Source organism: Psittacula echo, assembly GCF_963264785.1.
Source record: "Psittacula echo genome assembly, chromosome: 5".
Classification (NCBI taxonomy): domain Eukaryota; kingdom Metazoa; phylum Chordata; class Aves; order Psittaciformes; family Psittacidae; genus Psittacula; species Psittacula echo.
Genome location: NC_137739.1, coordinates 23433072 through 23457115, shown reverse-complemented (window position 1 = coordinate 23457115; position 24044 = coordinate 23433072). Strand labels below are relative to the sequence as shown.

The 24044-nt window shown below is 39.5% G+C and overlaps 1 protein-coding gene across 1 annotated transcript in view; it reads right to left on the bottom strand.

The window, feature by feature from the left end:
• Positions 1-7403, bottom strand: part of GAS2 (growth arrest specific 2) — a gene marked incomplete at its 3' end in the record, with an annotated part of 82896 nt that extends 75493 nt beyond the window's left edge. The window contains exon 1 of the mRNA XM_080619491.1: positions 6875-7403. Coding sequence (XP_080475617.1) covers positions 6875-7016 — 142 coding nt within the window. The 5' untranslated portion in view covers positions 7017-7403. The remainder of the gene's footprint in view (positions 1-6874) is intronic.
• Positions 7404-24044: the final 16641 nt, after the last annotated feature.

The window sequence follows — 24044 nt, the reverse complement described above, 5'->3', positions numbered from 1 at the left end:
AGTTTGTTTGGGGAAATCTGCTTTCCATGAGATGCCTGGAAACTTGGAGCATGATTCTGTTTAGAACAGGTTCACAACATCTTTCCATAAAAAAAAAAAATAACAAAAAAAAAAAAACAAAAAAACACCTAAGGAAAGCATATTTAGGGGGAAAAAAAAAACAAACAAACTTTTTCCATAGCTCTTTACTCAGAAGAGAGGTGAAAATTAACATGCAAAAGGAACAAATATTAAGCAGATAATCAAAGTTATTATTCTACTTCTGCAATATACTGCTGGTACATTGTGATCTGACAGCGAGTGCCACAACACTGAAGATCACAGTCTTACAAAGCAGTATTTTTAGAAAAATGCTAAAGGACAGTTGAGGAGGGAACTACCTGAACTCCAAGGTCCCTTCCAACGCTAACCATCCTATCATTTCTCAAGGCCCTTGCCTGAAAACTGTTAGAGACTTCAGCATCCTTTGGGCAAAAAAATGTTAGCTTTTCAATGCGGTCAGTTAAAATAAAAAACCTAAAATAAAGATTTTTGCAGCAAATCATCTTCAGATACAACAGCAAACTTCCATTTTCAGTTGAATTGAAGCTTTTTTTTTCCTAACACATTTCCATTTCAGAAATATCCTTAATGTGAAGATTTTTCTCCCTCCTCTCCCCCTTTTTTTTTTTTTTCTTATTTTTTTATTCTTCCTTAATTCTCTCTGCCATATAGCCCACTTTATAGCTCCTGGATCCCTAAATGACTTCTCCAGGCATAAGAGCAGTAGCAGCACTGCAGACATTCAGTGGCAGCTTGTGCATAACTGCCAATATTTCAGTAGTGCCTCCAGCTCAGCTGAAGCCAGAACTCGAAACTATAGTAGCCAACAGATGAAACCCCTGACCATCCCAGCACCTCAACAGCCTTTATCACCGTTCTAGCCTACATATTTTCCTATTTACCCATCAGCATTTTTTGGCAAGGGGTATAAAGCCATTAGAAAGCTCAACTTGAACAATCACAGCTATAGGAACTGTTTTACTTTAGAGTATTGCATTTTGGAAAAAACTCATTTTCTTCTAAAAAAAATACTTCAAGTATTTTTAACCTACTCAAGATTATACTTTCCAAACTAAAAAAAAAAAATTCATACAGGTAAAAATAAATGTTTTACATATCTATTCTGGCCCATGATTTGCAGATTTATTATTTCACTACTCAAACATTAAAAAGCCTAAAACATATTTAGAGCTATTTTCTCCTTTAACAGACATGGGAAAATTCTTCTATCTCATTCTGCTATTTAACAACACATTCATACTCTTTTAAATGCTAAACAACATTAGCAGCTCGGTCACTGCATATTGTGCACTAAGCTGAAGTATCTTAGTTCTGTTCTCATTTATGAAAGCTGAAAGAATGAGTTTTGCACTGAACATCTGTATCCAATGAAAAATATATTAGGTGTCAGCTTTCAATTCACTGTATTTTATGGCTCCAAAAGGTGGCATTTCTTTGCTAGAACAGACACTCTGACATATTTAACAGTTGAAATGTATTGATTCAAATGAGAGTAATGTTCATAGCCTGAGGAAAAAAATGGCTCTGTATATTTGTATGGAAAAAACATTAAACTCCATTAAAAATGTATAACTCCCACTATAATTACAAGAAAGCCCTCACAATATTTTTATAGAATGGTAATAACATTAAGGATAATAAAAAAACCAACACTGCAAGTATGCAAAACAAACAGGAATATGAAAGCTTTTTCCAAACCTTACAAGCATTGCTCACCCTCTCTTTGATCGCAATCACCAGATGCCCCTTACAAAGACCAACTCTTACACTTGAGCACCTATCAGTTGGAAACTGTGGGCAGCTATCTGTAAGGGCTGGGAAGGCTATGAAAGATTAATCAAAAACAGCCCATGCCCAGGGTGGGTACCCAAGGGGCTGAAGATGAAGCATTCCCTATGGGTCACCTCAGGCAAGAGCCTTCAGGAGAAGGTGGAGGAAATCAAAAACTACAAGTACCAAAATCCAGTTGGCTCCTCTGTTACTGCACTGAGCTTTTCCATACTTAGTTTAATAACTATTTACTATTATTTTTATTGTACAGTCCAGTGGTTACACAAACCTACTAGTTTCCAAATAGAACCATTTCATTTGGGTGAATCTCTGAAACATATTAGTAGAAGGATGAGCTTCTACAATACTGAGGAACCAGTGGAACAGCTCTTCCTGACCCTCTTAAACTGTGTGACATCTAAACCCAAAATAACAAAATACCATAAAAGTAAAGAGAACAAAGGCCCAAAGAGTTTATACACATGCAAAACTGGTTCTTTTCTGACACGGTTACTCTGTTTCCTACAATAGCTGACAGCAATAGTTTTGGTAGCATCGAGATATTATCACTGTTTTGAAATGCGACATATAAACAATCCCACAGGCATGTTGATACCAAAGAAAACTGTAAAGCCACTCAGCTAAAGGAGCTGCACCAGTACCAGCAGAATCACTAGAAGTATCAGTATCATAAATGACTTTATATTCAGACATTTAAAACCTGCATTTCCCACTGGCTTGAGCTGAACATGCTGATGTTGAAAATAAAGGTACTGCTATAGAATCCTCTCTGACAGCAAGATGAGCAAGAACACCAAGGTAAAGTAGGTTTTGGTTTAATTCGGAACCAAAGACACACATTTTTCTTGCAGAAGACTTCCCAATGTTCATCCCCCAAACTTGACATCTCCTTTCACACATCTCTGAAGTCTGGTCTTCAGCTCAATACCTCTTCTAACCTCCTCACCTCCCTGTTCCTTTTCTCTCAGCCTGCTTAACTTTTGCACCCAAGAAACTTTAAAATGCCTCCTACAACACTGAACATTTACATGTCCAATTCCTCAGCATCCTGCATTCTCTAGCTCCTCACCCATGAACTTCTGAAGCCCAGAAACCTCTGGGTCCTCTGTTAGGAAGAGGCCTCAGCACTGAAATCTTGGAGCCCAGACATGTGCCAAATGCACATCTTGCAGAACTGTTCCATGGTGCTAAATGAAGCTGGATGGAATCAGCAACAATATAACTCCCTGCAGTTGGTAACTGCACTCAGGGAACAGGAAAAATATCAGAGCTCTACAACAATAGCCAAGGGGAAACAGAAACCATCCCTCTGTACCTGTCCTAAACTAGAGACTGGTGATGAGGCCCTACACATAATAAAAACAAGGCTAAGAGATGATCATAATTTGCAAGACAGTTGGGTCAAAACATCTCCTTAATTTTGCCAGTGCAAAGATCTCTCAACTGAGCCACCAGAGCTCTGCAGAGGCAAGTGACACTAAGAGACACAATATCCATAGCTACAATCTTCCTCTCATGCATGCAAACCCTAACCCCCGCAATCCTGACGTGCCCCACTTTGAGAATACCATCATGCACAATATTGTGAGTTAATCCATCTGACACATCGATTTCATCAGCCATGTCCTTTTTCCAGCCTCCATAACACAGGCAGCTAAAATCTATTTAGCAATGGAGCTGAAATGACAAACTGACCTCTCAAACTCTTGAGTTCTCTGATGTGGTTCCAAAAATAATTAGCAAAATGCATACAAAAGCACTTGTGAATCTTCAAAAAGGCCACAACTGCATTCATGCTAAATTAGAATGAAATGCCTGAAGTCATATAAAGGTTTGGGTTGGAAAAGACCTTAAGATCATGAAGTTCCAACGCCCCTGCCATGGGCAGGGACACCTCACGCTAAATTATGTCTACCCAAGGTTCTGTTCAACCTGGCCTTGAACACCGTCAGGGATGAAGCATTCACAACTTCCTTGGGCAACCCATTCCAGGGCCTCATCACCGTCACAACAAAGAACTGCTTCCTTATATGTAATGTGAACTTCCCCTGTTTAAGTCTGAACCCATTACCCCTTGTCCTATCACTGCCATCCCTGATGAAGAGTCCCTCTCCAGCATCCTTGTAGGCTCCCTTCAGGTACCGGAAGGCTGCTCTGAGGTCTTCTCGCAGGTCCTCTTCTCCAGTTTAAACAGCTCCAACTTTCTCAGCCTGTCTTAATATGGGAGGTGCTCCAGCCCTGGGGTTAAAAATTCTTAAAGGATTATTTTCCATCTGCACCATGTATCTCAGCCTTCTTATCTATCACTTATGTAAGGTCAACTACTGGCTGTGCCTAATTTTCATCTTATATCAAAGCCCTTCATTCATATTATAAAGTGCAATATCCCTCAAGTGTTTTCCAGTTTGGAACATCGAACCAGGCTATGCTGCTGCAAAACTGTCACCCTTTTAACTTTCAGCAACACTGTTGGACTCCCCACAAACATGTCTAAACTCACGCTCAGTTGATCAAAGTACCTCAGAGAGTTTCAGCTCTATTCTTGCCTAAACTACAATTATTAAAAATAATCTACATTTATTTGAAAATATTATGTGCCCTTGTTGACTCATAGTACAAAAGAAGGAAGAAAACACAGATGAAACAAAATGTGAGCCAACATGATAAAGGTTACTTGAAATACATTTTTTTTTTTAATAAACTGAGAAATATTATTGCACTAAAACTGGCATAAAGACAGAATAAGGCCACACAAGTTACAGCAGAGAGCAAACTAGGGTGTGGATACACAGAATATTATCTTCTGCCAGTTATCTATGCACCCATGTACATGAAGATCCACCGAGCATTAATGCAAAGAACACTAATTCTCCCATGAAGGAAGAAAACCCTCGACACAACAAACAAAGGACTCTTGCCTACCATTTTGTCCTTTTGGATGCTGAAAAATGAGAGAGCACAAACAGGTTTTTACAAGGTAGCAGCATGCCATAAATTCATACCTACTTCCTCTTACATCAGCATGCTGACACATCCCTCCTCTCATTAAAGTTAATCTAAACTATAACGAAATTAAGCCAAGCTTGAATTCTGAGTTAATACATTTATATGAATATTAATTGATTAAATTCAGCTACACTTAATTTATTTTGAATGTGAGTTTTGACCTAACAGAATTACTAATTTGAACAACAATGTCTACACAGGAATTCAAATCAGTTTAACAAATCACTGTAAATTCAGCTCTTCGGGACAATCTCTGAGAACAGAAGAGCCTGGTGTGAGAAGGTGTGGGGGGGATGCATTAAGCAAATGAACTGTGTATTTTGCTTAATTGAAAGAAAGTTGTGCCCATTTAGTTCTGCAGTGTAGAACTTGATGGCCATATGAAAAGATCAGATCTTTAATTATAGTTGGCTTTTCAGAACCTCCTGCTTATTGCTACTTTCTTGCTGAAAAAAGTGACCTCATTCCTAAACTTGTCACTGTTATGAACTGCAAACAAGCTTCTATTTGTTGGAAAGTGGCTCACTAAAAATTCATTGTTTAAAACATTTAAATGACATATTTAATCCTTAATGTAATGTGCTTCTGATTCAAAAAACAGTCTTTTGGGTTGCTGTCTTGTGGTAATTGGAATGAAAAGCCAGGATTTCTGGATTTTGTTCTGGCATTGCTTAGCCAATTTTACATTCAAAACTCATTAATTTAAATGGAAGTATCACACAAAGACATAACTTAAAACAAGTGCCACTTTTGCAGTTGTGGATTCATAACTATTCCAGCTTCTAAATGGGTATCGCCTACCTGCAAACTACTGTGCTCTTGTGTTCTACTGAAAACTGTAGTCACTGACTACACCTCTCCAAACATAGGGATACATCCTTTCCTCCTAAAAAAGGAAAATGCAGATGAAAGGCACTAAGTACACTTTATTACTGTATGACATCACTGAGATGGTTCAAGTACCATATTTGCCAAGACAACACAGTGCCTATGTCTCACCCAGGCTCCCAGAGAGGGGGGAAAAAAAAAAAAAAAAAAAAAAAAAAAAACCTCACACATGAAATTTAAAAATGTGCATCCCAGATTTCCTTCAAAATAACATCTGCAACAGTTTCATGTAAACATCACCTCCTCTGAAATACTTTCTCCTCTTTGTTTAATGAGAGGAAGTGCTGCTATGCTGCTACTTTTCCCTTAAGGTGTTGTGCAAGTCATGTATTCCTTTGGTAGAATCCTTTGCAATTACAGAGATCACACAAAAGCCATTTCCCCCTCAATGTTCCCAAAAAACAACATACTATTTCCTGGCTCATAGTTTCTAAATTCCACCTTCTTGAACGAGTTGTATATCCCAAAGAAACATCTGTCTCCTTCCTGCCAGCGACATACCCGCATTTGCTCCACTTCATGTGTACCTGATATTTTTTTCTTGGCTTTTGGTTTGCATCCTCCGTCAACATGTCCTGGCTTCACACACAGCTGCAAACAGTAAATCCCCAGGTCCCACATGCAGCCACTGGGTCAGACCCCTCTACACACAAGCTTACATATGCATGCATTGCCTTGGGCAACAATTATCAATTACGAGACTGTTTGGTTGACAAAGGACTATTTAATGGCTCCTTCTGTTATGGACAGTCAGTTCACCCATACTTTTTAGGATGCTTACCAATTGGCCCACAAAATGGAAGATGTAGGTGGATGGCAATAATTAGCACCACTCAATAGTGTTAATGCAGAAAAGACATGCAAAAGAACATTTAAAGGGAAATTTGAGGAAAAATAAACTTAAATGAACAATAAATGTCAATTATGCTACTCACAGAAACACTGTAGAGGCAAATTACTTAATGGCTTTTCTGCCCTTGCTAACAGTCACACTATGCAGAGGTAGCTAACTAATCATAACCTTTATTTCTGAAATACCAAGAAACCCGAAAGACTGAATTCCCAGCTAGCAGTGTATAGAGTTTTCTTACTGCCAGTATCTGTATTCCATCCAATTGTATCTTACCCAGTAGGTTTGTGAGCCACAGGGCCAAATCCTCTTTCATCGGCAACAAGTTGGCCTCATGTCTACTTGCAAGCCACTGACTGTACTGATGCATATCAGAGAGGCCAGGCCCACGTGCCTTGGGGCTCAGAGCAGTGCACATCGCTTATCCACTTGCTGTACCTGTTTTATTATACAGTAAAAAGAGAAAAAAAACAAAATATGCCATTATACCAAACAAAGTTTCATGGGTTCTGTTTTAAGAATTGTAGAAGATAACAACAGTAACTATGGGTCCAAGAAATCAGATGTCAGACAGACAGATGTGGATCTAACACATGCATACATCAAGGATGACTGAAGTTTTGCTTCATTATGGATCACGCTGCAGATGATTAAATCATACAGATAAATGACAACTTCAACTGTACTTGCCAAGCTACACGTGTTGCCAACACATAACCACATATTCTGCAAGGCATGATTAAAATCAAATAAAAATAAACATTTTATACAAAGCTAACAACTCACTGCAGTGCCTAATCCAATATCCACCAAAAATAAACTAAAAGCTTCAGAGATTTTTGGATCAGGCCCAAGAAAAATACAGGAATAACTGAGTTACACTACTAAATCAAACTTAGTAGCAATTAACAAATGCCATTACCAAACGGAATCAGTTTATTCTACAACTTCAGAATAATACAACGCAAAACCCACAGCAAATATATTTACTGAATAGCATTATTTCTTCAGAAAGCAGCACAACAGGTAGCGCTTGCCACCCATGCTTCCCACTTCCACCTTTAACACAAATACTCCTCTGCTTCAGCCAGGACTTACCTGCAGCTCAAGTTTCAGTAAGACAATATGTCATGTGTTAAGTATTAGTTAAGTGTTGTGAGTCTTGCAGCAGCGAGAGACCTTAGGCCCACTGGACCTATATCTTTGCTCCTGAAGGATTAATTCCTCCATCTGTGGCAGAGCCATGCTAAGAAGGTTATTTCTCTCTCTGAAAAAAAAAACAACTCCGACCTGGACCCTGATGCTCGCAGCAACGAGCCTGCATACTTTCTTGCCTGCCTGGCTGTAGCCTGGTGAAATCTATCTCACTAACCAGCACTCCCAAGGTCTTAGGTGGCAGTACACAGACATGAACTGGGACAGACTTTATGTGAAGCCCATAAGCAACAGTTCTTTGCCTGTTATGAACTGACTAATCCACACCAGCTGTAGTTACATACATCGACTGGCTTCAGCTTATGATATTCTGCAAACATTGTTTCTGTCTGTCCTTTGCATATCTTCCAGGTCAGGTAAGAGGCATTTGTGACTTGAAAAACAACAAAATCAAGCAATTGCTACACTATTTCCTTGTGGCCTGAAAGAACAAGAATACTGAAAACAATTCCCTTACCAAAGAAAGAGGAAAATGTATACTGAATGTAAAAAGCAACTGCTTTTCCATAAAACTGTGCTGTAACCAACATTTCCAAACATATGAAAGTCTATTTGGGATATTTTAATGCTTACATTAAAACACTCCAGCAGTTTTTAACCATATCCTGGGTAACTACACTCCTCGTTGTCAAACTCATCTGCCTAAGCTCTTGTTGAGAGTACCCCACCCCATATCTTGAAGTTCGGCTTGCCCTTGAAATATACACAGCTTTTACTGCTAACACACTTCTTACTGAAATTGGACAATTTTTCAGCTATGGATGGGGAAAATAGAGATGAAAAAATATTTTATTCCCTTGTATAAACACAGATTTATTAATTATCAGTATATTTTATACTAAGAAAAAAAAAATTATTCAAAGTTCCTTCTAAAGCAAAGCAGTTTAAGGCAGTCTAAAGTACGCAATTTAAGCAGAACTTTGTTCTGAAAACTGACTTTGTGAAAATGTCAACTTTGATTTATGATTTCATGGTTAATAAATCCAAATCATACAATCATACCTGTTCATTTGCAGGGGGTGGAGGGGGGAAGGGGATGGAGTGGGGAGAGGATTTGATTTGTGCAGAGCTAACAGCCTATCTGGAACATCCTTTTTGGGCATTCATTTTTCAGTTTATTAATACCTGTTTATCTAAATATTTAGGAAACAAAATCTTGTCATTTATTTCTTTTGACATACAAATTGGAAAAATATAGCTAAAAAAAAGCAGCACCATTGTACTAAAGGAACCAGTTAGACACTGCACCACTTTACTGGAAATAATTTCACAGTTAATACATGCTTTGGGGAGGCACGGGGGGGGGGTGTGTGGTATGTTAGACTACATTACCCCTGGAGGTCCCTTCCCACCTAAGTTATTCTCTAATTTTGTATTTCAAAGATGCACACATGAATATCCACCATGGGACCCTATGCAGAGTCTGCCCTGCTAAGAATACCACACATGGTACACACACCGAGCTAGGCTGTGTTAAGAGGATAACTATGGAGACGACATCTTTTTCTTCCACCTCAGGAAAGGCCCACCTACCTACAAGTAACTACAAGTTCCATAGGGCACTTCAAATATGGAGCTAATTAATAACCAACAACATTATAATATGCCTGACAGCCAGTCAGATTTGAAACAGGATGCTGCTACTGGTGGGGCTGAAGTAATTCGAAGGTCTGAAAGTTGCATTTCTTTAGGACCAGAGCAAAGACAAGGAAGGCTGCTGGAACAGCTACATGGAGGCAGTTTAGGTTTCCCCATCAGGCTGTGAAACAAGCACTGCAGTCTGTTAATGCTTCAGGCTGATCTCCGTGGTGACACAGCACAGAGGATTCAGAGATCTGAGATGTTATTTCAGCTTGTCTCTAAAATACAAGCTGTCTTGAAATATATTTCATACTGGCCTACCTCTTGTTTCATAAAACTCAGCAACCAGGCTGTGCGAAAGTCTCGAAGAACTTCTGAGACTAATGAAAGGAAGGAAAGCGGGAGAACAAAGAGCTTGGATTTAAGTGGATGGATGGGTGCTTTAGTTTCAGAGTAACTGTGGTAGTGGGAAGAGAGAAGATACAGAGACAAGAAGGGTATTCTAACATGGTTTTACTAGAACACAAGTTCTCAGAACAGCAAACTAGGAAAGATAAGGCAAATAGGTGACAAAAATCTCTAGAAGCTGAAAAATCATTCCAGCATCTCTATATCAGGAGTAGGTCCATGATACCTCAGGCCTGAAATACCTAAACTTCATTAAAAACATTCATCTCCTTCATCACCCGTAACAGCCCATACATTAACTATTGAAACTTTCATCATGTACTAGCCAGGATCTGTGAAGAAGCTGAACTGGCTTAGGTGAAGGTGACAGAAGTTGGGTCCTGAGCTCCTTCAAGACCTCTTTGAAGATTCAACCTGAAGTCAAGGCCAGGCTCTTGATTCTTTGCTCAGATACCATCATCTCACTTCCTTAAAATGTCACAACATATTTATTTTCTGGTGAGCTGAAGAAAAGTTTAACAATTTACCAGTGAGTAATTTGGTCATATTTTTAACTTGCCACAGAGGTAGACAGTAGTGTTCAAGGGCACATCACCACAGCTGAGGCAAACCTCTGGCTCCAACTATTTCATCCTTCCCTTTTGGCAGGAATAAAGAATGAATTAAGTAGCCAAAAAATACTGGTTTTCCTAATCTCACTACTTTCTAACAGCAACATCAAATTATCATATATACAGCTCTTTGAAACTAGCCAACACAAACACATCAAATATTTCACAGAATGTTACACTCCTCTATGAACTGTTTAGCCTGACATGATTCGTAGAAGCATTTTCAAAACTTACCTCTGAATGCCTTGCTCCTGAAAAACCAACTAGTTCCCCCTACTATTCTGAATGTAGACAAGGAAAGGTCTTCAACTACTTTTCATTCTGTTTTGTCACAGGTCACATTTATGCAGCACAGCCTTTTTTTTCCACCTAAGTAAGAGGATAACATCTCAAATTCTTAGACTTCTTGTCTAACTGAAGAATTCAGTGTGGGATAGTTTACAGTACACCCAGTGACATGTAACAGACTCGACACACTAAAAGGCTGTATTTGCTTCTGCTTGCTCCTACCAAACACTGAAGTTTTTATTTTGCTTTACAGTAATACATTTAGTTTTCTGTGTATTGTAGCTCACCGCTTCTATTTTACCAGCAGTGTAACTTACACTACCTGCTGATTGTTGTCAGTGATCATCAGCAGAAAGCAATGAGCATCAAACAAGTAATCTTCTGTAATTCCACTGCCTTTTGTTGGGGCTAACTGGTAGAACAAAAGTATTGAAGAATGATACACTCTGTACTCAAAACATACAGGAGGCAAGGACTGACCCAGAAAGCAAAACTGGCTGCACAGTTAAACGCTCACAGTTGCAGATCCATGGATTCAAACCCATTTCCTATTCCAACCACCTTTTTTACCAAGTATGATCAGGAGGAATAAAAACATATACAGAAAAGTGCGCATGTATGTACTGATACACATACACAGAAAACGCACATGTTCCACCCTTTGAGTTAATCATACAAAACATTGAGTTTTTACTCCAAATTATCCATTCAGTTCCAGGATACGGACATAGTGGTTTGCACTGAGTAGCTGCTGGCCGTGCAGTGCTCTCTGTATTACACGAGTTTCGTTGTCGCTGCAGCCTGGTTCCTAATTACAACATGAGTGTTATTTCCCAACCAAAAGGAGGCTTGAGAGCTCCTTTTAACTTGCTACTAGATATAATCCTTCCAGGTCAGGGATGAAGAAGTCTTGCTCAGTCACTTGTTCTCGATGACTTGGTTTAAGAATTGGCAGAAATTCAGTATCTAGTCCAACAAGTGTTTTTCTTCCTATTTGTATTTAGTTAGAAAATATTAAAACAATGTTAAAAGTATCTATAGAGGGAAAATAAATAAATCATAAAGCACATGCGGAACTCTGTATAGAGTCCTACACAATGTACTCTTTGCATCATATACCAGCTTGTCTGTGACAGGCATTTGCTCCAGGTACTGCCTCCCATCACACAAGCTAATCCACTGGCTCTGTCCACCTGGCAGCCAAACCAGAGTTCTCCAGGACTGAAGATTTATTTGCACGTGTGCCAATTCAGCGGCCTACTTGCTCCACAAAGCTGGAACAACTGGCAAGAAGATGGCATAACTCTGCCTTGGACACTAAGTTCAAAGACTATTTCATAAAAACCTCATGGAAGATGATGGCTCTAAGCTTCTGAAATGAGGTCCTTTGTAATACCACTGAGGCAGTGCATCAGATATCAGTTGCAGAAGAAACAAAACATCATGCACATGTCACACAGTTTACTGTCAGTGGTAGAGAGAGCAGACAGCGACTTAGGCAAGAGCAGCAAGAACTTTTCTCTGAAGGAACTGGAACTTGAGCACTAGACTGTACATTGGCTTTGACAGAGGGGTATCAGCTATAACTGCAGACAATCTCCTGCTGTCTTAGAGAGAAGGTAATGCTATTGGAAAGAAGCCATCCTGGAAAGAGAGGAGAGAGAGGATCAAAAGCCAGAACAGAGCTCATGAGTATCTGGCAAGGGTCTCTGCTGGATCTCCCTGCTAGTTCTAATCACCTCAAGCAGATGGAAAAGAACAGAACTTTTGAAACTTTACTGGAGCTTAAGTGGACTGTGTGAAGCATTCATTCACTGGAACTGCAAGTTGGGTGCAAAAGAGGCTTAAATAAAAGCCCCAACATTCATAAACACATTAAATTGCAGCAACAAAACGGACATTTGTGCAAGTGGAACTGAGGCTGCCCACAGTCTCGGATCCATACTTGCAATCACCCCTTTCACATCATCAAGTGCTAGTTTGACACATGTAGCTGTGTCAAACTGATTTCGGTTTTCCTGTATCAGTATTAGCATGTTTTTCAGATTTGGAGAGTATATCATTAGTCCACAGACTAGAGGTTGCTCTTGTTTTTCTACCCGTCACCCATACACATATGCATACACAAATATATATGCAGAAAGGAGAGGAAAAAAAAAAAAAAAAGATATATGAACGGCTTCCTTTGAGAGCCACAGGGGTAACTAACAACTTCTGCAATTGATATTTTTAACATCAGGAAACTGTTCCCTATGGTGAGATCTTCTAGACAGTGAAATCATTTCCCCAGGTGAAACCACGCAAGCTCCCCTCCTTGAAATCCTTAAAATGGGGAGGGGGGGGGGGAGGGGAGAAGCCAACATAAACAAACCAAAAAACAAGAAAAAAAATAAAAAAAAATCAGACCTGTCATTCACTGGTAGAGGCTACTCAATCTTTACCACCTGCAATTTCCAGTTTACTACAGAACAGTAATCACTTATTTTTCCTTTTTACATATGTAAACCCAAACACAAACACTTTCAAGTGAGTCTGCTACTACATGGCATAGCTCCTCCTCAAAAAGCTATTACAGAGCCTTCCCTTCCATAGGTCATTCTTACCTTCATCACCATACAGGTATCTGTAACTTAGTTTTCTCACTGTCATAAACCAGCAGATAAAACATCAGCTCACAAATGCAGCAAGCATATTTTTCTAAGGAAATTCAATTTTTCTAGTTATTTTATTATCCTTATAAACTATACCACAACCAATTTAGGCCAAGGTTTCTGGATCTTTCCCAGCTTGACTCGGAGCATGCTGTATATGCTGGGAGCAGGGGGAGGGGCACTGAAAGGGAACCACCATCTGAAACTCATTAATCAATTAGAATTTTTAAGGGCTTACATCAAAATGTGATCTACACTGATAAAGTAAACTTTCATCACAAGAAGCCTTTGTCCTTTACATTATGAATATACGTGTTACAAACGTGTGCAGTACTTCAAGTAGAGGATGGAGAACCTGGCACAAGAGCTCAGTGATACTTCAGACCTGTAAGGCCCCTGGTCTGAGGCCAGAACCACACTTAAAAATCTGAGCTAATGATTGGAAGCCTAGACATTTGCAGGACTATGCCTAGAAGAAATAACCCTGTTGCCTTGATAATGTCTCCTCTACCACAAGAAAAGCAAAAAGTCCTTCTCACTCAAACCAAAACAAAGCTTTAAGAATGTTCATTACTGATTTACTCATAAAATTGTAACTTTTGGAAGCTGAGCCTGATTCCTAACACAGCCCAAAAAACTTTCAAGTTGACTTCTCTTTGCCTGGCTTTTACTGTATGTTTTTCTGCTTGGCTAAGCAAAATAGCCATTAAAAATGAGTACAAAAAGAAGTTTCAACTTCTACCAGCTAGAAAAGGAAATATATATTTAAACTCATATATCACATCATACAAGGAACACAAGCATGTCTCTTGCTGCAAGTACATTATGCAGGCAGTAGTACAAGCTGACTCCAAATCATCAGCTTCGCTTTTAATCATGAAGTTCTATTCCTAAATCCTGTCCCGAAATTAGTGTGAAGCTTAACTGAGAGGTGTAAAGTGGAGCTGAAGAAGTACTCTGGATAGCAAATGTGCCAATTTAAATAAGCCTGTGGGTAAAATAAACAGAGTGACCAAATAAGTTAATAGCCTAAAGTCAGTAAATGCAATTAATTGAGGGTAGTACTACCTCTTCCTCACCTCACCACCTCCATCTAGGGTTTGGTTGTGGTTCCAATCGGGGCACCACCGTATAATGCTGATCAGATGGCCTATGGTAACATATGATGTTAACTGAGGAACATCAGCTAATTTCCTATTAAATCACAATCCACATCACAAAACCATCAGAAAGCCATGACACTTGGCACCACATCTACTACACAGTGAAGAAACCATTCATAATTTAATACAGATGGAAATCAAAGAATACTTTTTGTTGTCCATTTTTAATTTCCCAGTAACATCAGAAGTGTGCTGGAACTGTACTGGGGAACTTCCTTCCTGGTGCCTCAGGCACCCTTCTCCCCTAGGAGCTCACAAAACCAGTGGGCTCTACTGACACCCACCATTGCAGGTAGATAAGGATAAGCAAGGCAGCAAGCTTCACTTCTTACATGTAAAGCACCAGTGAGTAAGAAGAGCCCTCTTACAGTCAAACTCTACCCTCCTCAGATTTGAATCTAAAACCTGAAGAAGAAAGCAACAACCTGAAAGGGCAGATTTCAGTGTGAGAGAGGGTCTCCTCTCGCCTGCCCTTCGGACCCAGCAACCCAGAGGTATGCGGGATAAGCCTGAGATTGAGAAGGATGCACAGAGCAAGTAGGAACCCCCACGAAAGCCGGGCTGGACAAGCGCACACCGCCTCGCAAGAGGACCCCCCCAACCTCTCCCTGAAAGTCCGGCAGCCACCCGCCGTCTCACCCACCGCGGAGCCCGGCTCTGTGCGGCGCCAGGACGCGTCCGTCCTCCTTGGGGCCCCTCTGCTGTAAGGCTAAACTAGTAATGGCTTTGCCATCAGTGCTGGAGGCGCTGCTCCCAGATCTGCCCCTCGAGGGGCAGGACCAAGCAAACTACGCCGCGGGATGGCCGCCGGGAACCAACCGATCGCAGGGCTCCACCATGAAACACCGCAGCCTGAAGAAAGCCGTCCCAATACCCGCAACGCGGTGCCCGCCGCTCCGTGGGGAAGTGAAAAGGGTGGCGGAAAGACACAAAAGCACCGACTCCACAGCACGGAACCACCAAGCACTCACCTTCCCTTCCCGCTCCACTCTCCTCCCGGCCCCTTTCTCTTTAACCCTACCGAACCCCTCAATTTAAAGGAGCCCGAGCTGCGAGCCCCGCCGGGGCGGGCAGTGCTCAGCTCGGGTCCTGCTCCGGGGCCGCACTCACCAGCCCACCGCCGCCGCGGTCCCCTGGAGCGGAGCAGACGGGCAGCAGCCGCGCTGCCGCTCCTCATGCTTCTGTCCACTCCGAGCGGCGCTCGCCTGGGGAAACCCTGGGTTGTTTTGGCTTTTTTTTTTTTTTCCCCTTTTCCCTTTTTTTTTTTTTTTTTTTTTTTTTTTTTTTCCCGGCTTTCCCATATATCAGCAGCCACCGAGCCCGAACGGAAGTGCAATACTTACTTTTTTTTTTTTTTTTTTTTTTTTTTTTCCTTTTCGGAGGGGCAGCAGAAGCAGTTTGCACTGATTCACCCTTGAAATCCTGAGATACTGTGTTACAGCCCTTGGCAGCAAGTTGGTGCTTGGGTCCGTTTCCCTTTATTATTATTGTTACTCCCTTTCTAAGACTCCTAATTGTAGAATAAGGAAAAAAGAATAGTAAAAGGAGAAAGAAAAATTTCTTATCCAAGATAACAAGATAAAACTCTCTTTTTCTTTAATTTGACTAGTCTGGGAATTTTTTTAACACTTAACAGCACATCTTTGTCACGTTGCCCCCCCCCCCCCCCCCCCCCCCCCGGCTAAAAGAACAGCTTTGGGAACTCTGCTTTATCACATCTATCTCCAAAACAATTTCATACCACCTTGTAGTGTATTTAAGTAGAGAAGTTCTTCCCTGTGAAGGTGGTGAGGCACTAGCACAGGCTGCTCGGAGAAGCTGTGGCTGCCCCATCCCTGGCAGTGTTCAAGGCCAGGTTGGACAGGGCTTGGAGCAACCTGGTCTAGTGGAAGGCGTCCCTGCTGGTATGTTTTGTTGCTGCCCGTGGCAGGGCGCTGGAACTGAATGAGTTTTAAGGTCCTTTCAATGATCTTTCCTATTCTATGACCTAAAAATGTATGCTGCTCAGAAATTAAGCATTCTTATATTACTTTTTCAAGAGGGTGATGGGTAGAGGTTTTGCTCCTTCTTGTACATTTGTGTTTCATTTGCCAAGTTGACTCTTCAACCACTTTTCTTTCAGCCATTTCATTCTCACCTTATGTCCTTTCTGTGACATCTCAACATTTTGTTAAACGCCAGAGATAACCTTCTCCAACTGTTGTTTATTCACTTATTCCCTGAATAGAGAAGCCCCTTTCATGAATTGAATAGCGGGAAACAGATGTTCAGACTTCTGCTTCTCCTAATTCATGCATGTAGATTGTCTGGTTGAGTTTACTAATGGTATCATGTTAGCACTTTCCAGGAGAGTGCTCCAGTCAAACAGCACACTGATTTTTTATCTTTTACAGAATATATCCACTTAATTACGTTGTTCTAGCCAAAGTACATTATATGTAATTACACTAAAAGAATTGTTTTAACATGATTGCTGAAGAGCACATCAAGCTGACCCTTATTTTTTATTTACATTCATTTCTTTTGTACTCTGATCTGCTGGGAAAACTTGATTTGCACAATTAATGCTGGGCTATTTCTCAATAATTGCACTGTAAGCAAATTCCTGTTCTCTGAGTAGCAGATGTTCATTTCTAGCCAATCAGAATACACACATCTTTCCTTCTTTATTGTATTCCATACTCTTATTATGCTGTTCTGATGGACTATTAACTGCTGCGATGAGTGCTACTTCAATGAGAGCACTTTATCAGCATGCCAAGGTATTTAACTAGGATGAGCTCTAGCCAGGTACTATGTGAGTAACAGCACAGAATTAAATTAATTCCTAGTTTTGTTCTTGTTAACAAAATTCAGATGCCCTGGGCATGGTATTCTTTGGCTCATCCAATTTCTTGGACATTAAAAAAGGAAAAAAAAGGGAGAAAAAAAGCCCTCAGATATCTTAAAAATGCACTGCGGTGAAGCAGATGGTGAGCTGATGAGCAGATTCCTGTATACACTTCGTTATCTTACACAGGTTTTAGCTGATCTTGAGAAAGATATTTTAACTTTTTTTTTTTTTTTTTAATAATGAACAGCAATTTAAATCCAGTTCATGTGTCACCTCAATATAAGAAGAAGCTTGAGATAAGAAGATCAATTCTGTTAAGGTGTCGCCTAGACCTAGAAGTCTTGCACCTTTATAAAGAAGTTAGAATACATTCCCTTAAGCAGCAATTACATTTCCATTAAAAGCTTCTCAAAGGTCATGTGTTCTTTTCAAGTTACAAGCTCCCTGCTTCAGGAGCAACTCCACACAGGGAGTTAAGCTGAGGTTCTTTGAGCTATCATGTAAAAAAATCCTAGATGTGCATTTGCATATGTACTGGTGGGAAGCTTGTCAGCCCACACCTGGAATGCTGTGTTCAGTTTTGGTCCCCTGCTAAACAAAAAAGACATGGACAGGCTGGGGAGGATCCAGAGAAGAGCCACAAAGATGATCCAAGGACTAACAAGCCACATAAGGAAAAGCTGAGAGAACTGCTTTTGTTCAGCCTAGAGCAAAGAAGGCTCACGGGAGACCTTGTCACCATGTTTAAAGGGTGGCTACAGAGAAGACGAAGACTCCCTTTTTACAAGGAGGGACATGGAACAAACAAGGGGTGATAGGCACAAGTTACTCCTGGAGAGATTCCGATTGGACATGAGGAAAATTTTTCACAATCAGAACAATCAGCTATGGAAAATTATCTCTTGGGAAGCAGTGGATTCTCCAACACTGGACCCTTTTAAGATTCAGCTGGACGTCATGCTGGGACATCTTCTCAAGACCATGATTTTGCCAAGAAAAGTAGGACCAGATGATCCTTGAGGCCCCTTCCAACCTCATATTCTATGACACTAGTATTAATAGTCTTTGCTTCAATTTCTCTTCCCATTAAATTACCCCCTTTGTTATTGGACTTTGTATGAGAATATTTTGTTGAGTTTCTATTTATATTTAACCCAGTTCTGTCCCTGGTGTCACCCACAATGAAACACCCTTTAACAGTAATGAAATCAGATGAGGGCTTTTTTATACCTGGTTTATAAGAACTAAATTATTAGCAGTTATTCCAAATCTGAGAGTGCTGAATATAACTACAGATATGGCTTCCAATCTCTTCTTACAGTCCTATGGACTCATCTCAAAGTCTTCGTAACTTCATCATATCTGCATTGAAACTTTCCCACACCAGGCTATACTTCTCAGCAACACAATCATAATATTGTACTGAATGGGGGGGAAAGTATTTCAACAGGCTAGCTAGTGATCAGATACACCTAAATGAAAATGCTAAGCTAACCCAGCAGCAAATATGTGGCATATAGAGGTATTTCTGTACAGAGAGACCTATGTGAGTCAAATGTCTTCCTTCCCTACTGGCTATCTAGTGAAATACAACAATTCCATAGAGCTTACACACTGGAACAACTTCTGCAGTCCAATTTAGGATCCTGTATCCATGTGAAAATCCCATAAAGCAGCAGAGTCTTTGGCCATCTCAAGTTCAGCTCTTGTCTCACCTTGCTCTTTCCATGAAGTATAAAAAAGGCAGATAATTAATTCTAACCTATTTGAAGTAATGCACATTCACAAAACATGCAATTTGTAATAAACTTGCCTCTGTAACAACAAAAATTGCATGTTTTATGAATGTGCGTTACTTCAAATAGGTTGTAAAGGGAGAGACACGCACTGGTCCTTATAAGCAGAAAGCAGGCGCTCACTTAGGTTTCCGAGTTTGATGTTCTTTCCATACCAACTTCACATAGTTCTCCTTGCCCTTGTCCCTGTGTTTCCAACATGGCTTTTCAGCATGTATCCCTCACCCCTACACTTTATGCATCAACATTTCAAATGATTTTTCCTCAGAAGCTATTGTTGAGATACTATGTCTATTGCTATTCTTTTCCAGGATTTTTCTCTGCAACGCTCAGTTCAAACAGTCAATCTTATACCTTAGGGAATGCTTTCAGTCCAACATTCCTTTTCATTCTTCTACTAAAATGGCATCATTGAAACATTCCTAATGGAAAGAACACCATTCCCTCTGCACTGTATTATATTGCCAAATGAAACAGGGTGAATGCCAGCTCATTTAATGAGTATAAGTTATTTCTGTCTCTTGGGGGTTGGGAGATTCAGTTCTTTTTCCCAGCCCTGCAAATTCATCTGTTATATGAGTTTTGTCAAATCACTATTTCATTTTTCCCACCTGTAAAATAGGCATATTCATAAAAACCCTCTTGTAAAGTAGTCTGATGTTAATGAACAGTGAGAACTGTATAAAGATGGGCTCAACTTAGTAATTCAATTTGTAGAAGAGTCCTGCACACGTTTCCTTTCTCTTTCCTTCTTCTTTATCCCACAATTCACTTATCTAGTAATATGTTATTAGAGAAAGGAAGTACAGTGGATTTGGGAATCATCTTGGCTCTAGTTATCATTTGCTGTCATAACCAAACAAGAAATCTGTGTGTGATCTTGGGAAAGTTACTTAATCTTTTGGATGCGTCAGACTTCCAATCTACAAGATGATTATTAAGTATATACCCATGAGGGTGGTAAGGTAGGGGACACCTTTTCAGCATTTTGATGTCACAGATCGAGGGTTCAACACAGATGGTAACCATTGCTTTTTTAATATATTACCTCTTTCACAAACATTCTTGCTGTGAAGAAGTTGCTCAATTCCAGTAATCTCTGTGACATTATTTTTCATGTAAGGGCATGTTGTTGAATGGCAGTTTCCTTCAGAAGAATCTCCAGTTCACAGCATTACAATATTAAATGTGATAGAGGTATTTCTAATTGCTGACCAAAACCAAGTGCTTATATTTTTAGTATGTTTCTTTCAGACAAAAAATGCTTTTTTAATTCTGTACATCTTTAGTTACCATTTTGCATACATGTTACTTCAGCACCTGCAAGCACAGATCATCCTTGCCTAGCTGATCTTTCCACTGGGAATAATTATTTATCCCTGCCATTAACCATACCAATGTCAAAATAAGGAGGTGGTTTTGTTCAACAGGTTTCTTGTTCAGAATAAAAGCAAAGTATCATTGCCAAGTGTACACTTTTGGTTTTCCTCTAGGGAGGAGCCTGACATATCTCTGTTTATGCTACAGCCTGTGCCTTGGGCATGTTTTCCTAATTGGGGCTGGCCGAAACTGTTCTGCTTTCCTGCTGCCTATCACAGGCTGAATTACAAACAACAGGGAGACCGATTACCAGCTCTCTTCATTAATGACACATGTTGCTGAAACACGTTGAGAGAATTTGAGCAAGATCAAATTTCAGACCAGCCTTTAAACCAGATGCCCCAAAACCAATAATGAGAAACCTAGAGATGGCTTGGGTTTTCTGGTTTGGGTTTTTTTTTTTTTTCTGGTTTTGTTTTTTTGGGGTTTTGGTTGGTTGGGTTTTGTTTGTGTTTTTGTTTTTTGTTTGTTTTTTTTTTGGGGGGGGGGTGTTTAACCTTGTGAACATTATACTCATGCTTGCAAATAAGTCCAGGGTCAGAATTTCAGTATTAAATATCATTTAGTGTGATCTTAATTAATACATTGGTTTTTCTTCAACCATCACAAGTCCAAAGAGCCCACAGAATAATAAAAAAATCAAGAAAAAAATATTAAAAAAAAATAATAAAAAAAATCAAAAAAAAAATGCAACAAATGTGGAAAAAAGAAAACCCACTTGTGCAAAATATCATGGGCCTTGTAAATGAGAATAAAGAACAAAGTAGGCCAAACAGGTCAGTTATCTAAAGGATATGATAGCAGGAGATACTCAATTGCTGGTGATTCCAGATGGAATTCACTTCTAAATACTGTACAGTGTATTTGTGGCCCTCAGACTTCATTCAACAAAAACCAAGATGGGAAAGACAGTAATATGAAACTCTTCAGTCTTAGTATATGCAAGTGCTAGGGTCTAAATCCATCCAAAGAATCTCTCCGTTTCCATCCCAGTAGTTATGCATGTGATGTTTTGATCTGTAGGGAAAAAAAAATGTACACAAACATATACAGTGATCTACCAAGACATAACTGGTAATACACATCATCTACTGTAACATTCACTAAGGCTTACTGGATAAAAATTCTGACTTTCAAAGGGTAACTTTAATTTTCATTACTCTAATAATAAAATCCAGATTATTAACCTAATAATAAATATGGTAGCCTAAGTAGAACAGATGATCTTATTTTTTAGTGAAAAACTGAGTTCACTGGCTGCTTCTTCATGAAATGCTATAAAAGGCAGAGATTGGGAGAAATGCTGATAAAGCCAGGAGATTTTCACTACTGTGGCAGTGGAGCAGACACATGAATGCCAGGCCCACAATGTGGAAATTGGGGGGGGGGGTATGATGGTGGAGAGAGTCTGGAATACCTTTCCCTGAAAAGACACTGAAAAATAAAATCTAACAAAGACTCGCAGTTTTGCAGAGTTCAACAAAACTATCCCCAGGGATTTGGAACAATTCCATGGATTTCACAGAACATGGCAGTAATTTCTATACAGACCAGTTACAACTGACTGGGTATATTCAGAGAGCTGTTAAGAACTGGGACACTGAATCACTCTGGGAACAAATATAATAGGAAATCCATGACCAGGTCTGATGGATTCAACTTCATGTTTATGTCCATTAATATTATAACTAGAGGAACACTTGAAACAGGACTTAAGTCACTGTTTGTAATTTCCTAACTAAAACAACGTGTAAGGAAATAATGAAATAACATCAATATTATTATTTTTGACCAATATCTTTGTCAGTACTTCCCAACAAACTAGTTAATTCAAATTACCTGAGATAGTGATGCATTAGCCATAGTAGCAAGTTAGGCAGAATGCATCTATTTGCAGGACAAATTACCTAGACCCAATGTGCTGTGTATAACTTGAACCTTACATGTTTAGTATTAAGCCTAAATACACATGTTGAAATCATTCCCATCTGAAAACTTTTCAAAAACTGTAAAAGAAAAGGACTTGGAAACCAGGAAGAACAAAATGCTATTAGAAACAGTTATATAGCCAGAGAAACAAACAACAAAACAATGTAATGTAAGCAAAAGAAGAAACAAATAGTTTCCATCTGGCTATCAACTCATGCTCAGCCTACTGTCTGAGGAACCACTGCATCCTACCAGGCAGTCTCTACATTTCCAGTTCTTTGTCTGCTGCAGTTCTTCCCAAACCAGCAAGAGAACGGGTGATTTTGAACCAAGCCATGTATCTCCATTTTGTCAACAGGACAGGGACTAACAAGGCCCTGCCTTCTTTTCCAAGTCCTTTTAATAGATTGTCAGGGAAGAAGAGTTCAAACCAGTGCATATCTATCCAAACTAATAGGAGAAGGTTCCAAATATTTAAATGGAAAGCCGGAAAGTGCCTTACTTGAAGTCAAACCTCCCAAACAAATCCTGTGCTTAAAGGTTTGTTGATGTAGAAGTAACCCTCCTTCCTCAATATAACTACAGAATTAAAATACTTTTTGAAAAATCTTTTGAACAAATGTTTCACTTTTTAAATCTTTAAAATATTTTAATTTAAAATTTTCATTTAAAGATTAAGTCAAAAATATTAACCAAAACATACTGGTTTTACCTGAACTAACATTTTGATTTCTTCCCAAGTAATTTCATTGGATAACTTAATTCAGTATAAAATTCCAACTTTGTATTCCAAGTGAAATCACTGTTTGCTACCTTTGGTAGCAAAGACAAAGAAAATAGAAGCCAATTTAATTTTGAGATTAAAAGAATGACTCAGATTACCCCTACAGAAATGCTCTGGAGTATTCTCTTGGATCAGTTATTTCTATACTATAGTTCCTAACATCTGTCCACTAGGTCTGCAGTATTCAGGTGAGTTGCACCCCAATTCGAAACTGTTAAACATGTCAGCTTCAATCATGAATATTGCCAGATGCACAGAACACTTGTTCTAGGTGAATGAGGAGCCCTAACTTGGACACAAGCATCTCTGGTAATACACAAGTTTTCAAGAGCTCTTAAGACCCTCAAGCATCTGGTTCCCACTGATTTGCTGTTGTGGCAAGGTGCCTGACTCCCTTAGGTGGTTTCGAATAGTCAATCATAGGCAAGCTTTGTCTGGAAGACAAAGTTTCTAAGAACTATTAGATCCAACTCTTCCTACAAAAAGCAAGGAAGCCAATCCTTAAGAATCTTAAATTATCAGTTAACAGAACTTCACACTCTTTCTGGTGTTGACGAGCATCAGCATTTCATAAGAACAAGAAAAACGGATGCAAGAAAAATTTCATTGTTTCATGACTGCTGTTTTCTTCATGCAGAGTATAAAATTCCAATACATTCATTAGAAAGTAATTAGTGCTTGATGCAGTTAAAAATGCAATTCTCTCAAACTAAGAGAAGCTATTGTAATATCAAGAAATATGAGGACACTCGTAGCAGTGGTTTCAACTAAGAATAGTTGTTTTGCTGTTTTCATTAGAACAAATTG